Here is a 12,599-nt window from a genome sequence, read left to right as displayed (position 1 = left end):
GCTATCGATATGGAGGAGATCTAGGAATGAAAGGAGATCTGGCTGGGAGGAGAAGTGGCCAGTTCTGGGTACAGTTTGTCTGGGCCCAGGAAAGGTGAGGCAAGCTTCCTCGTGGGACTTTGAGGGGTAGTGTATGAAGGACAAGACTGACTAAGTGGAAAAGAAGCTCCTGGGGAGAAGATGGGGGTCTTCTGAACTTTATCTTAAGAACCACAAGGAACCACTGGATCCTTTCATACCAAGAAACACACTGATGGGTCAGTGTGAACTGGGTGGAACATCAGGGAATTGATGATGCTTATGTAGCAAGCTGATAGGTCCACAGGATTCCTTTGTATTCTTAGACGTCACAAGTTATGTTTTTATGTATTTGGGGCCACATACTAAGTATTTTGCAATCATTTTTTAAATAAGAGAGATGGTCTGAATTTGGAGAGGATGACATATCAGAGTGTAGAATAGTTTGCATAAGCAGAAAGAGTGGTAGTCTGAGTTAGAGCAATCCACATGAAGCAGAATTAGAAGGTGGTTCTAGAGATACTTGGAAGGCAGAGTTGGCAGGAAGAAATGTGGGGCTATGAAGAGGAGGGTATAAAAAGGACTTGTGGAGATCTAGATAATTAACTGTATGGATGGTAGGGCCATCCATCAAAACAAACATCACTAGGAACCAGAGAACTACAAGGTGATGGAGATCAGGCTTCTGTCCTTAAAACATTAGACATAAGTTGGCCATGCAGGCAACATCACTCCACAGGCCAGGACATAAAACCAAATGGCCACACATGTTCATGCCAATTCCCTGTTGGGCTGCTCCTGGCAGGCAGAAAGTGGATAGCTCCAACTACTTGTACTCTCTTGCTGTGGAATAATCCTTCTGTACACTGTGAGTATGTATTGCTCTCATTGATTAATAAAAAGCTGACAGGCTGGTAGCCAGGCAGGAAGTTTAGGTGGGACAGCCAGACACAGAGGACTCTGGGAGGAGGAAGAACAGAGTCAGGAGAGACACCAGCCAGCCACCCAGCAAGCAGAACGTGTAGAAAATGAAGTAATAAGCCATGAGCCACGTGGCAAAGCATAACTAGAAATATGGGTTAATTTAAGGGTAAGATTTAGCTAGCAACAAGCCTGAGCTATTGGCAGAGGAGCATTTACAAGTAATCTTAAGCCTCTGAGTGGTTATTTGGGAACTGCCAGGTGGGAGAGAAATATCGGCCTATACTCTCTTGAGTGCGAGCAAAAGCAAGAGTCACCACAGCACAAAGGGACAAGGTGCTGAGCCCTGACCCTCAGAATATCACACAAGGTGAAAGAAGTCAAACACAGAAAGGACCTGTCTGGTGGCCCTGCTGCCACTGCTAGGTGAGATCCAGAAAAGACAAGCCCACAAAGGTGGAAAGAGGGGCCATGGTCACCCAGTCCAAGCTGGGGACTATCAATTACGGTGAGTGGCAGAAGAAGGTCTGTCAGGTAATAGTAATGTTCTAAAGTTGGGTTGTTGCAATGATAGTCTTTCTTTCTTTAGTTTTGTTTTTATTTTGTTTTGTTTTGTTTTTTGAGACAGGGTTTCTCTGTGTAGTCCTGGCTGTCCTGGATCTCACTCTGTAGGCCAGGCTGACCTTAAACTCACAGAGATCCTCCTGCCTCTGCCTCTCAAGTGCTGGGATTAAAGGCATGTGCCACCATGCCTCACAAAATGATAGTTTCTTAACTCAACAGATTATTAAAAATTATCCAGTCATAAACATGAAATGAGGCAGTTTTCTGATAAACATTGTACTTCAACAGTAGAACTGTTAAAAAATAGTTCGGGCTGTCAGGATGGCTCAGTGAGTGAAAGTATTTGCTGCCAAGCTTGACAACCTGAGTTCAATTCCCAAGACTCATGGTAGAGAACTGATTCTCACAAATTGTCCTCTGACCTTCACATGTGCACTGTGGCATGCACACACCCACATACACACACACACACACACACACACACACACACACACACACACACACACATACACACACACTAAATAAATATGTAAAAAATTAAAAACAGGTCTGCTGTGGGATGTTCTGTATGGCAAATGTGTTGCTCTGATTGGTTGGTAAATAAAACACTGATTGGCCAGTAGTCAGGCAGGAGGAAGTATAGGCAGGACAAGGAGGAGAATAAAGCTGGGAAGTGGAAGGCTGAGTCAGAGACACTGCCAGCCGCCACGATGACAAACAGCATGTGAAGATGCCGGTAAGCCATGAGCCACATGGCAAGGTATAGATTTATAGAAATGGATTAATTTAAGATATAAGAACAGTTAGCAAGAAGCCTGCCACAGCCATACAGTTTGTAACCAACAGTTTGTAACCAATATAAGTCTCTGTGTTTACTTGGTTGGGTCTGAGCGGCTGTGGGACTGGCAGGTAAGAGATTTGTCCTGACTGTGGGCCAGGCAGGAAAACTCTAGCTACACAGGTCAGTTTCAGCATGTTGGATTTGTGGTGTTGATGAGGCATTCTAAAACAGATGCTGTGTGAATAGGGGCTGTGCTCCCTACAGCTAAGAAAGTGCACAAGAGAAAAATGACAGCAAGCAAAGCCGTCAGAATGGAAGGAGCTGAACAGAGAAGGAAAGAAAGAATAGAGTCAAGGCTGAGTCTGACTTTTAAGAAATCAGAGAAGAAAGTCTATAGAGCAAGCTGGGGGTCAGAGAGACAGGAAGATAAACCAGCAGAAAACTGACCCAGGCCAAAGGAAGGGGAAGGGAGAAAGGAGGAAAGAGAGAGATAGGAAGGGTCACCAAGAGTCAGGCAACAGAACAAGGTGTTGCAGCAGAATCTGGTGGGCCCTGGGGATCCTGATGGAGAGATTGGACATAGCTCCAGGAGGCTGCATACCCCAGGGACACAGTCACACAGGGATGGCACGGTGGGCAGAGTGAAACTCCAGAGGGCAGGGAAGGGATGGATGAGCCTGAAGAACAATGAGGAGTTACAAAGGGACAGGGGACCAGCAGCACCCTGGGGTGGAGATGAAGAGGCACTGAGTTCACATCTATGTAACTGGAAAGAAATGGCCAGAACTATGCATTCCAGGGGTGACTACTTAAGACCCTCAAAGGTCTGGCCACTGCTTTCCTTTCCAGTCATGCTTCTTACCTTGGAACCACCATGCGAAATGTAATGGTCCAACATATGGTGCTGTTTGCAGTTCTCCAAACATGCCATTCTCTTTCACACTTCCCTCTGTTTGCTCCCACAGCTTCCTTTACATGGAGTGTTCTCAAAACAAGCCTCCCCTCTACCCCACATGTTTCTGGGCACCAACTCAGTGTTCATATTCACCCTTCTTCCTTTGCATACACACAATTCAATGTGGATCAAGGATGAGTTCTTTCCAAGCTTTTCCTGCTTGCCAACCCCACACATGGATGATCTGCTTCCTTCTTGATAGCCCATTGCACTGTAGACTTCCCACAGTGCATATAAATAATCATTTATATATATATATATATATATATATATATATATATATATATATATATATATATATATATATATAATCTTCTGCATTGGCTTCTTGTAAGGCCTGGTCTTTTCATTCATAGCGCTTGACTCATGGTATCTTAGGCAGGGTTTCTATTGCTGTGAAGAGACAGCATGACCATGGCAAGTCATAAAGGAAAGCATTTAATCAGGGCTGGCTTACAGTTCACAGATTGAGTCCATGATCGCCATGGCGGGAAGCATGCTGGAGAGGTAACTAAGAGTTCCATATCTGAATCATCGGGCAGCAGGAAGAAAGAATGAGCCACTAGTCATGGCTGGAGCTTCTGAAACTCCAAAGCCCACTCAGAGTGGCACACTTCCTCCAACAAAGCCACACCTACCCCAATAAGGCCACACCTCCTAATAGCACTACTCTCTATGGACCTATGGGGGCAATTTTCATTCAAACCACCATATTCCACTCTGTGGCCCCCATAGGCTTGTAGCCATATCATAATGCAAAATGCATTCAGTCCAACTTCAAAAGTACCCATAGTCTATCACAGTCTAAACAGTGTTTAAAAATTCACAGTTCAAGGTCTTTGGTACTCATGGCAATCTCTTACTTGTAACTCTCTGTAAAATCAAAATGAAAAAAGCAAATTATATACTTCCAACATACAATGGCACAGGATATACATTACCATTCCAAAAAGGAGGAAAGCGAGCATAGTGAGGAAATTCTAAACCAAAGCAAGACCCAAAAACAGCTAGGAAAACTCCAAACTTTGCATCTCCATGTCTGATGTCAAAGTACTCTTCAGATCTCCAACTCCTTTCAGCTTTGTTGACTGCAAAACACTTCTTTCTAGTGGACTGGTTCCACTCCCTGTTAGCAGCTTTCCTCAGCAGATATCCTATGGCTCTGGCATCTCCAACATCTTGGGGGCTCCAAGGCAATCCAGGCTTCACTGTCACAGCTGCACAAAGTGGCCTCTCTAGGCCTACATGCAAGGACAGCCCTCACATATGCCTGGCCTCAGCAGCTTTCCTTAGTCACAGAGGAAGATCCCATAGCCCCTTCCTGTATCCTTGACTCTAAAGCCAGAACCATGTGACTGAAGCTGTCAAGTTCTGCTGCTTGGTGGGGCTGAAACACGACCCCCTCGTTCAAATATATTTTCATTGTATATCTACATAAGATAATAGCCACACAACACAGTCAATGCTAGGTTGTTTGGAAATGTTCTCTGCCAAAGCTGTTAATACATAACATTTCAATTTAGCCTCAGGTAGCTGTTTTTAGACAAGGGCAGAAAGCAGTCACATTCTTCACCAAAATATCACAAGAACTATCTCTAAGCCACATATTAAAATTCTTCTCCTCTGAAATCTCTTGAGATAGGTTCAGATCACCCTCAGCACCACTGTCTTCCATGTTCCTATGGGTATGGCCTATTATGCCACACTTAAAGCATTCCACTGCTTTCCTAACCCAAAGTCCCAAAGTCCACATTCCTCCAAACAAACACATGGTCTGGCATATCACAGCAATACCCAAGTCCCTCATACCAACTTCTGTCTTAGTTAGGGTTTTTATTGCTGTGAAGAGACAGCATGACCATGGCAACTCTTATAAAGGAAAGCATTTCATTGTGGCTGGCTTACAGTTCACAGATTGAGTCCATTATCACCATGGTGGGACATGGCAGCATGCAGGCAGACATGGTGCTGGAAAGGTAACTGAGAGTTCTACATCTGGATCTGCAGGCAGCAGGAAGAAAGAGTGAGCCACTAGGCCTGGCTGGAGCTTCTGAAATCTCAAAGCCTACCCCACAGTGACACACTTCCTCTAACAAAGGCACACCTACCCCAGTAAGGCCACATCTCCTAATAATGCCACTCTCTATGGGCCTATGGGGGCCATTTTCATTCAAACCACCACACATGGTAAATGCCTTAATAAATGTCAGCCTCCATGGGCAAAGTGCCCACTTCCTCTTTTCCTATTGAGGTCCTGTCTGTGGCCACACTGTTGGGCTCTAGTATGGCAAAGGTAGCTGAGATGTTCTTAGAAGCCATGGCCCATAGTGTTTTTTGCCCACATCTAAGGCATAATTTCTCAGTGTTTCCAAAACTCTTAGTGACTTTTCCTGCTGCTGAGATAAAACACCCTGACAGAAGCAACTTAAGGCAGGGTCTATTCAGTTCACAGCTCCAGGGTACAGCCCGTCATGGTGGGCAAGCACTGGTAGCAGGAGCTTGAGACAGCTATGTAGTCAGGAAGCAGAGAACAATGACATCTGTCTGTCTGTCTGTCTCTCTGTATCTATCTATCATCTGTCTATCTCTATCAATCATGTATCAAATACCAAGTTGCACACCCCCTAGGAGTTCCCTGACCACTGCACTCTCCCTCACCCTGGGGACTCTGTGACCCCCAATGTCTCAAAGTTGTAACAGGCTTTCTTGGACTGCCAGCCCCCAAATCATGACACAGAGATGTATTATTAGTTATGAATGCTCGGCCTTATCTTGTGCTTGTCCCACAAGCTCTTATAACTTAATTCAACCTGTTTCTCTTCATCTACGTTTTGCCTGAGGGCTTTTTTACCTTTCTTTCATTCTGTATGTCCTACTTTGTGTCTGGCTGGTTGGTGAGCTCCAGGCTCGGAGCAAGATCCTGTCTCAAAAAGCAAAGTGGACAGCTCCTGAGGAAGGATGTCCAGCCTCTATGTGCATCTGCACCCAGGCTCTTGTATGTAAACCCACACACACACACACACACACACACACACACACTTTTTTGGCACCAGATGTGGTGGCATACAACTGTAGCCCCAGCACTTAGGAAGCTGAGGCAGAAGGATCACTAATTCAATATCAGCCTGGGTTGCACAGCGAGACCTTGTCTCAAAGTACCAGATAACACACACAAACACACAGAACAAAAAAAACTTTCTTTGACAATTTTTAGGGGGGAGTGTAAAGAGGTTCTGTGACTCAAGTGTTTGAGAACGGCTCAGGGCAGATGTATATCTGTTTTCACATATTTTCCTATTGAATGTATCTTATATGACAATTCTTTAAGTCATAGAAACCAGAGCGGCGGTGTTTTCCTGTTTTCACGGTAGCTAAGTTGTCTGATGATCCGACTGTGGTTTGGGGTTTTTTTTTTTTTTTTTTTTTTTTTTTTTGGTTTTTCGAGACAGGGTTTCTCTGTGTAGCTTTGCGCCTTTCCTGGAACTCGCTTTGTAGACCAGGCTGGCCTCGAACTCACAGAGATCCGCCTGGCTCTGCCTCCCGAGTGCTGGGATTAAAGGCGTGCGCCACCACCGCCCGGCGGTTTGGGGTTTTAACGTGTCTTCTAAACAGCCGTGTTGGACTTCCACTGACTGGAGCCACTGACCAGCCAGCCCTGCTGCAAACCTGGACTTCTGCCACCCTCGGCCTTTGTTGTGTTTACATTTTAAACTACGCCCTCTCCCTTCTCCCCACTTGCTCTCTCACCTCCTTCTCTTCTCTCCCTTTCCCTTTATCTTTTTTTCTTTTCCTTCTTGTTTTTCTGGTTTTTTCAAAAGCCTCGCCTTCCTTTTGTGTCAGCATAATGATGCGTTTAAGCAACTCTTTCTTGTTCTTTCTATAATTTCACTTTTAAAATATTTTTTAAATATATTATCTTATTTTCTACTCCAACTCAATGATTTCACTGTTAATCATATAAGGCTAAGAAATCGGCCTTATTTTCTCCTGTAGGGAAGAAAAAGGAGGCCTGTCCGTCATGAGTCTTGGTAGCATAAGGCTTCTTTTCCTGAAGGCGCTCAGATGCCTGGCAGTCCTGACAGCTGAACACCGCTCCCACTTACATTTCAGCCTTTCTATTTTTGTCTGCTGCGCCCTTGGCTCCAGCTCTCTGCTGTTCTCAAACCATTATTGTCTTCTGGAAGCAACCCTCACAGCTGTGGCTTTTGTTGACAAATTGTTTCATCTCCTCTGGGCCTTAAATTATTTTCTCTGAAGTGAAAAGTCACTAGATATTTCCAGACACTGCTTTAGGGTCATAATTTGATTTCTCCAAACTCTGAGTGGTTCCAGTCTCTCCCACCCTCGACCCCCACCTCTCCTACACTCTAGACCTATTGTAACTTTCGGAGTTCAGGACTTGCTCGGTACTGGGGTGACTTTCATAATTTGGATGACTGGTTTTATGTTGAAAAACTTAACAATGACAAGTCTTAAATTCTTTAATAAAATCTTGCAACAGATATACAAAGGTGGTTATTTCTGTCTCATCATGACAATCCATTCTTATTTGCTCGGGTGTCTCCCCTCTTGGTCCTTCTTTTGGATCATTTTTACCTGGGACCTGGATGTTCTATGCTAGTTTTGCTTCAAGCACACTGGGTCCCTCAGGACCTTATGGTAACAGTCCTGAAATCCCAGCTGTTTAGGCAGCTGAGGCAGGAGGATCACAAGTCTGAGGCTACAGAGCAAGTTCAAGGCGAACCTGGGCAACTTACTGAAACCCAGTCTCAGAGTAGAGGTTAAAAAGAAGGCTGGGGGCCAGGCGGTGGTGGCGCAGGCCTTTAAACCCAGCACTCGGGTAGTCTAGATCTTCTGGTCTGGCCTCTTTTTCCCAGCATCCTCTGGTGGTCCCTGTTCCTCCAGAGCATTTACATAACCCAGTTTAACAACCTGCTGCCTTTCTCCCTGATTTGGCACCCACTGTCCCTTCTTTATTCTCTGTTAAAGTAATAAGGGTATGTTCCATTGCACTTGCCTGAGAGTCTTGAACTGAGCCTGGGTTTCCCGCCATCTGGGTCTGGCTGGGTTGCAGCTTCTCTTTGATGTTGTAAGGCTTTTTCATTGAACTTGAGTGTGGCACTTACATGGCTTGTTTGCTTTATTTTTTTTTTCTCCTAAGACAAGCACATTTTTTTCTTGAGCTTATTTTGCTGCTTTGTGCTGTTATTTTTAATTGCTTCCGTCGAGGGGTGGGGCTGAGGGTGAGATTTGGCTTGAGTTTGCCTCTGTTTGGTATTACTCACATTCCCCCCTCCAAAGTCCCACATTCTTAGGAGCTCTTAGGTGCATGCTCGCGCTCTCTCTCTCTCTTGCTCTCTCTCCTCTCTTCTCTCTCCTCTCTCTCTTCCCCTCTCTCCCTTCTCCAATCCCCCTTCTCTCTGACAAACCACTCTTGCAAGGCCACTGATGCCATGTGCAGAAGACGTCAGTAGGAGATGCTCAGGAACTCAGCCCTGCGCAGTCATGAGCCTGGCCATCTGGAAGTCGCCTCTTACTCAATGAAATGGAGTAAACATTGTCCATTATGAAATCCACCACACAGGCTGCCAAGGACGAATGGGATCCCACCCAAAGCCAATTGCTGCTCTGACAGGGAAATTGGCTAGTGCTGCCTGAGACTACTCCAGCCTCCCCCGTCCCTGATGTCACAGTTCAGAGGCTGCTGCCTGCCTGGGAAGTTGTAGAAAGCTCTGCAGGTTTTCTCTGTGTGTCTACAGGGCCCCCTGAGCCAGGTCCCTGTCTGATGGCGCTTATGAAAAAATACCTCCTCCCCATTCTGGTGCTCTTCTTGGGCTACTACTATTCTACAAAAGAAGAGTTCAGACCAGGTGAGTACAAATGTGTCTCTTTTGGAGGAACAGGCTTAAAACACAGGGGTTCTGGAATGTTCCTAAAGACCTAGCTATGTTCTTGGTCCCTACGTCACTGAGAAAAAGGGAACCCTACTGTGGATCTGTAAGTCTGTATCCTCCAGCTACAAGTATTGGGAAGGAAGGGGCAGAGAGGGGCAAGCCACATAGCCAAGTAGGCCAGGCTTCACTTGGCACCCAGGCTGGAAAGCAGTTTCAGATCCACAGAAGTGAAGGAATACCCAGATCTGCAGCTCAACCAGATAGCTCCATGGAGATACTGTGCTCCATGGAGATACTGATAGCTGAGAGGCCAAAATAAATAAATAAATAAATAAATAAATAAATAAATAAATAAGGCTATGAAGTTGATGACTAAGTAGAACAGTTGAAATCTCTCTGAACACATTTTGTGATGCTTTTTAAAATTCCCTTTCAATATAGCAAAATGAGATCATGTCAAAAGTGTCGAACTCTAGCAGTTTAGCCAAACTCTGATCTTTCTGGCCTTATCTCTACATTCTCGCACATGGAGGTTTTTAAGAATAATGGCAGGAAGGCTCGGCTTTGGATATCCAGGCAAAGCCATCTTAAGAGCCGGTCTATGAACAACCCCGAGTGTTGCTTCAGTGATTTACAACGTGAGGCAAACTGATCTGGACAGTGAAACAAGGCTTTGGGGTACTCACAGCCTTTGTGGTTCCCAGAAATGCTCCAAGGGAAGAAAGTGATTGTCACGGGGGCCAGCAAAGGGATCGGGAGAGAAATGGCATATCATCTGTCAACGATGGGAGCCCATGTGGTATTGACTGCGAGGTCTGAGGAAGGTCTCCAGAAGGTGAGCATTCTGTCCCACAAATAAGTGTGCCTTCCTCTGCCCAGCTTATGGCCTCACACATATACACAAAGGCTTGCCCCCCTCCCCTATGGCCTACATGCCCATATACAGGTACAAATATTCCCAGGAGTATAAAACTGCTGCTTTTAAGCATGCATACACACACACACACACACACACACACACACACACACACACACACACACTCACATGTGCACTGTTAGCCACAGAGATCTTTGGTTGTATATGTTCATAGTCATACCTGTTCACACACACGGACCTGTACAGATGCATATATCCGGGAACTGGAATTCCCGTACCTGCTCATGCATTTATGTTGTCATGCTCCATAGACTCACAAACTTGAAAGTTCTAGGTCATACCAACACTCACAAACCCTAATCTATCCCCACAGAAACCTGCAACCACGCCCATAATGCATTTTGAAACATTTGTTCATAAACTCTGCAGAGATGAATCATGGACTTAAACTCTAACACAACAATGATTTATCCATTTAAGATATGTCAGAGAACAATGATCATCTAAGAATATTTAAGCACCCCTCCAAATGCATGCATGTGCACACACACACACAATTTCTTCTAAGCAGCTCTCTGAACAAACTCTCATGTAAGCCCCAGTTACTCCAAAACTACACATGAAAGCCCACAGCCAAGATGGCCACCATTTCTGCTGTGTCTCTCTAGGTGGTGTCTCGCTGCCTTGAACTTGGAGCAGCCTCTGCTCACTACATTGCTGGCACCATGGAAGACATGACGTTTGCAGAGCAATTTGTTCTCAAAGCAGGAAAGCTCATGGGTAAGGCTCCCCTCCCTTTTCCTCCTCTGGTCTTAGAGAGTTCAGGAGCAGGGAGGGAACAGGATTGCCTCCAAGTGGTCTCTCTCAACCCAGCCATCTCTTTGCAGGTGGACTGGACATGCTCATTCTCAACCACATCACTTATGCCCCTATGACTTTCTACCACAATGATATCCACTCTTTGCGAAAAATCATGGAGGTCAACTTCATCAGCTACGTGGTCCTGAGCGTCGCTGCCTTGCCCATGCTGAAGCAGAGCAATGGCAGCATTGTCGTCATCTCCTCCACAGCCGGTGAGTGGGCCAGTGGCCAGGGTGGAAGTCCAGAACAAAGTAATGCTGGGGTTATGCTAGGCTCTGTGGTGGGCACACGTTGGTGTCCATTTCCATGCGGGGAAGTAACACTGCATGAACTTGAAAGCTCACAGTAATATTATACACAGACAGGTTCACTCATGAGGGGCTTGGGGTATCAACTTAGGGACATGTATGTTGAAGAAAAGATACACTGAGGAACTAGTGGCCCCCAAAGTAAGGATTGGTCAAAGTAGGACTACAAAATCGCAGAAAGGAACAGACAAACGCAACAGTCCGGGATGCCCATGGGAAACCTGATGTGTGAGCCACACCTGGGAGACGAAAGGGACAGGAAGAGCTGCACCGCTAGTCTAGTCTCTTCATAAAAGAAACCTGGTCCTATTGGATAGAAAAGACTTTGCTTCCATCATAACCTAAAGCCACAGGGTGGTGAGGTCAGTGGGTACAAAAACAGGAGTAAGAATAGAACACCTTAAGGACACACAGTAAGATGGTTAGCTAGGAAAAATGAACTGAAGAATAACAGAGGAAGACTGCTCCAGACCAGTGGTTCTCAACCTTCCTAAGGCTGTGACCCTTTAATACAGTTCCTCATGTTGTGGTGACCCCAACCATAAAATTATTTCTTTGCTACATCATAACTGTAATTTTGCTACTGTTATGAATAGCAATGTAAATATCTGATATGCAGGATGTCTGATATGTGACCCCATGCTCCCAAAGTTGTGGTGACCCACAGGTTGAGAACTGCCGCTCTAGGGTTGGCACAGCACTTAGATTTCTGTCAATCCCCTGGTGTCAATACCCAGTACTGTGGGGAGGGGCAGGGATATCAATGTATACTGAGGATGTTCTTCTAACCTCAATTTGTAGCATTAAAAATGAAATTTAGGCTGGATGTGGTGACACACACCTTTAATCCTACCACTTGTGAGGCAGAGATAGGTGGGTCTCTGTAAACTCAAGGACAGCCTGGGTCTACAAAACAAATTCCAGACCACTCTAGTCTATATAGTAAGAAAGATCCTGTCTCAAAAAAAAAAGTGATATTTAAACAGGTAGGAAATATATGCAAAGAAACAATCTCATAGATATAGCTCTATGGCATGGAGGGGGTCCCCAATGTTTTGCATGGTGGCAGCATCCAACAACATCACTGAGAGTCTCCAGAGGTGAGGATTCCTCCTGGATTTAGGGCAGAAGTCCTACACATGTTTGCTGATTAGTAAAAGATGTGGTTGAAAGATCAGAACAGAGATATAAACCAGCCTTATAAGTGTAGTTCTTAGAATAGAAGCCGGGTAGTAGTACTGCAGGCCTTTAATCCCAGCACTCAGGAGGCAGAGCCAGGTGGATCTCAGTGAGTTCGAGGCCAGTCTGGTCTACAGAGCGAGATCCAGGAAAGGCACCAAAACTACACAGAGAAACCCTGTCTCAAAATAAAACAAAACAAAACAAAAAAACAAGTGACCTAGGAGACCATGGACTATTA

General features: G+C 45.3%; 3 protein-coding genes across 5 annotated transcripts in view; 1 reads left to right on the top strand and 2 right to left on the bottom strand.

Annotated features, from left to right (window-relative positions):
- The window catches only part of CUNH1orf74 (chromosome unknown C1orf74 homolog), a 120,760-nt gene that overhangs the window by 43,787 nt on the left and 64,374 nt on the right, over positions 1-12,599 (bottom strand). The gene's annotated exons all lie outside the window — the stretch shown is intronic.
- The window catches only part of Hsd11b1 (hydroxysteroid 11-beta dehydrogenase 1), a 38,331-nt gene that overhangs the window by 9,994 nt on the left and 15,738 nt on the right, over positions 1-12,599 (top strand). The window contains exons 2-5 of the mRNA XM_052738086.1: positions 8,999-9,109; positions 9,838-9,968; positions 10,679-10,790; positions 10,898-11,083. Coding sequence (XP_052594046.1) covers positions 9,025-9,109; positions 9,838-9,968; positions 10,679-10,790; positions 10,898-11,083 — 514 coding nt within the window. The 5' untranslated portion in view covers positions 8,999-9,024. The remainder of the gene's footprint in view (positions 1-8,998; positions 9,110-9,837; positions 9,969-10,678; positions 10,791-10,897; positions 11,084-12,599) is intronic.
- Positions 1-12,599, bottom strand: part of Lamb3 (laminin subunit beta 3) — a 127,154-nt gene that overhangs the window by 101,238 nt on the left and 13,317 nt on the right. The gene's annotated exons all lie outside the window — the stretch shown is intronic.

The sequence above is a fragment of the Peromyscus californicus genome, unplaced genomic scaffold (assembly GCF_007827085.1).
Source record: "Peromyscus californicus insignis strain IS unplaced genomic scaffold, ASM782708v3 Scaffold_14__1_contigs__length_90479793_seg_2, whole genome shotgun sequence".
Taxonomy (NCBI): domain Eukaryota; kingdom Metazoa; phylum Chordata; class Mammalia; order Rodentia; family Cricetidae; genus Peromyscus; species Peromyscus californicus.
This window is presented reverse-complemented; position numbering and strand designations above follow the sequence as displayed.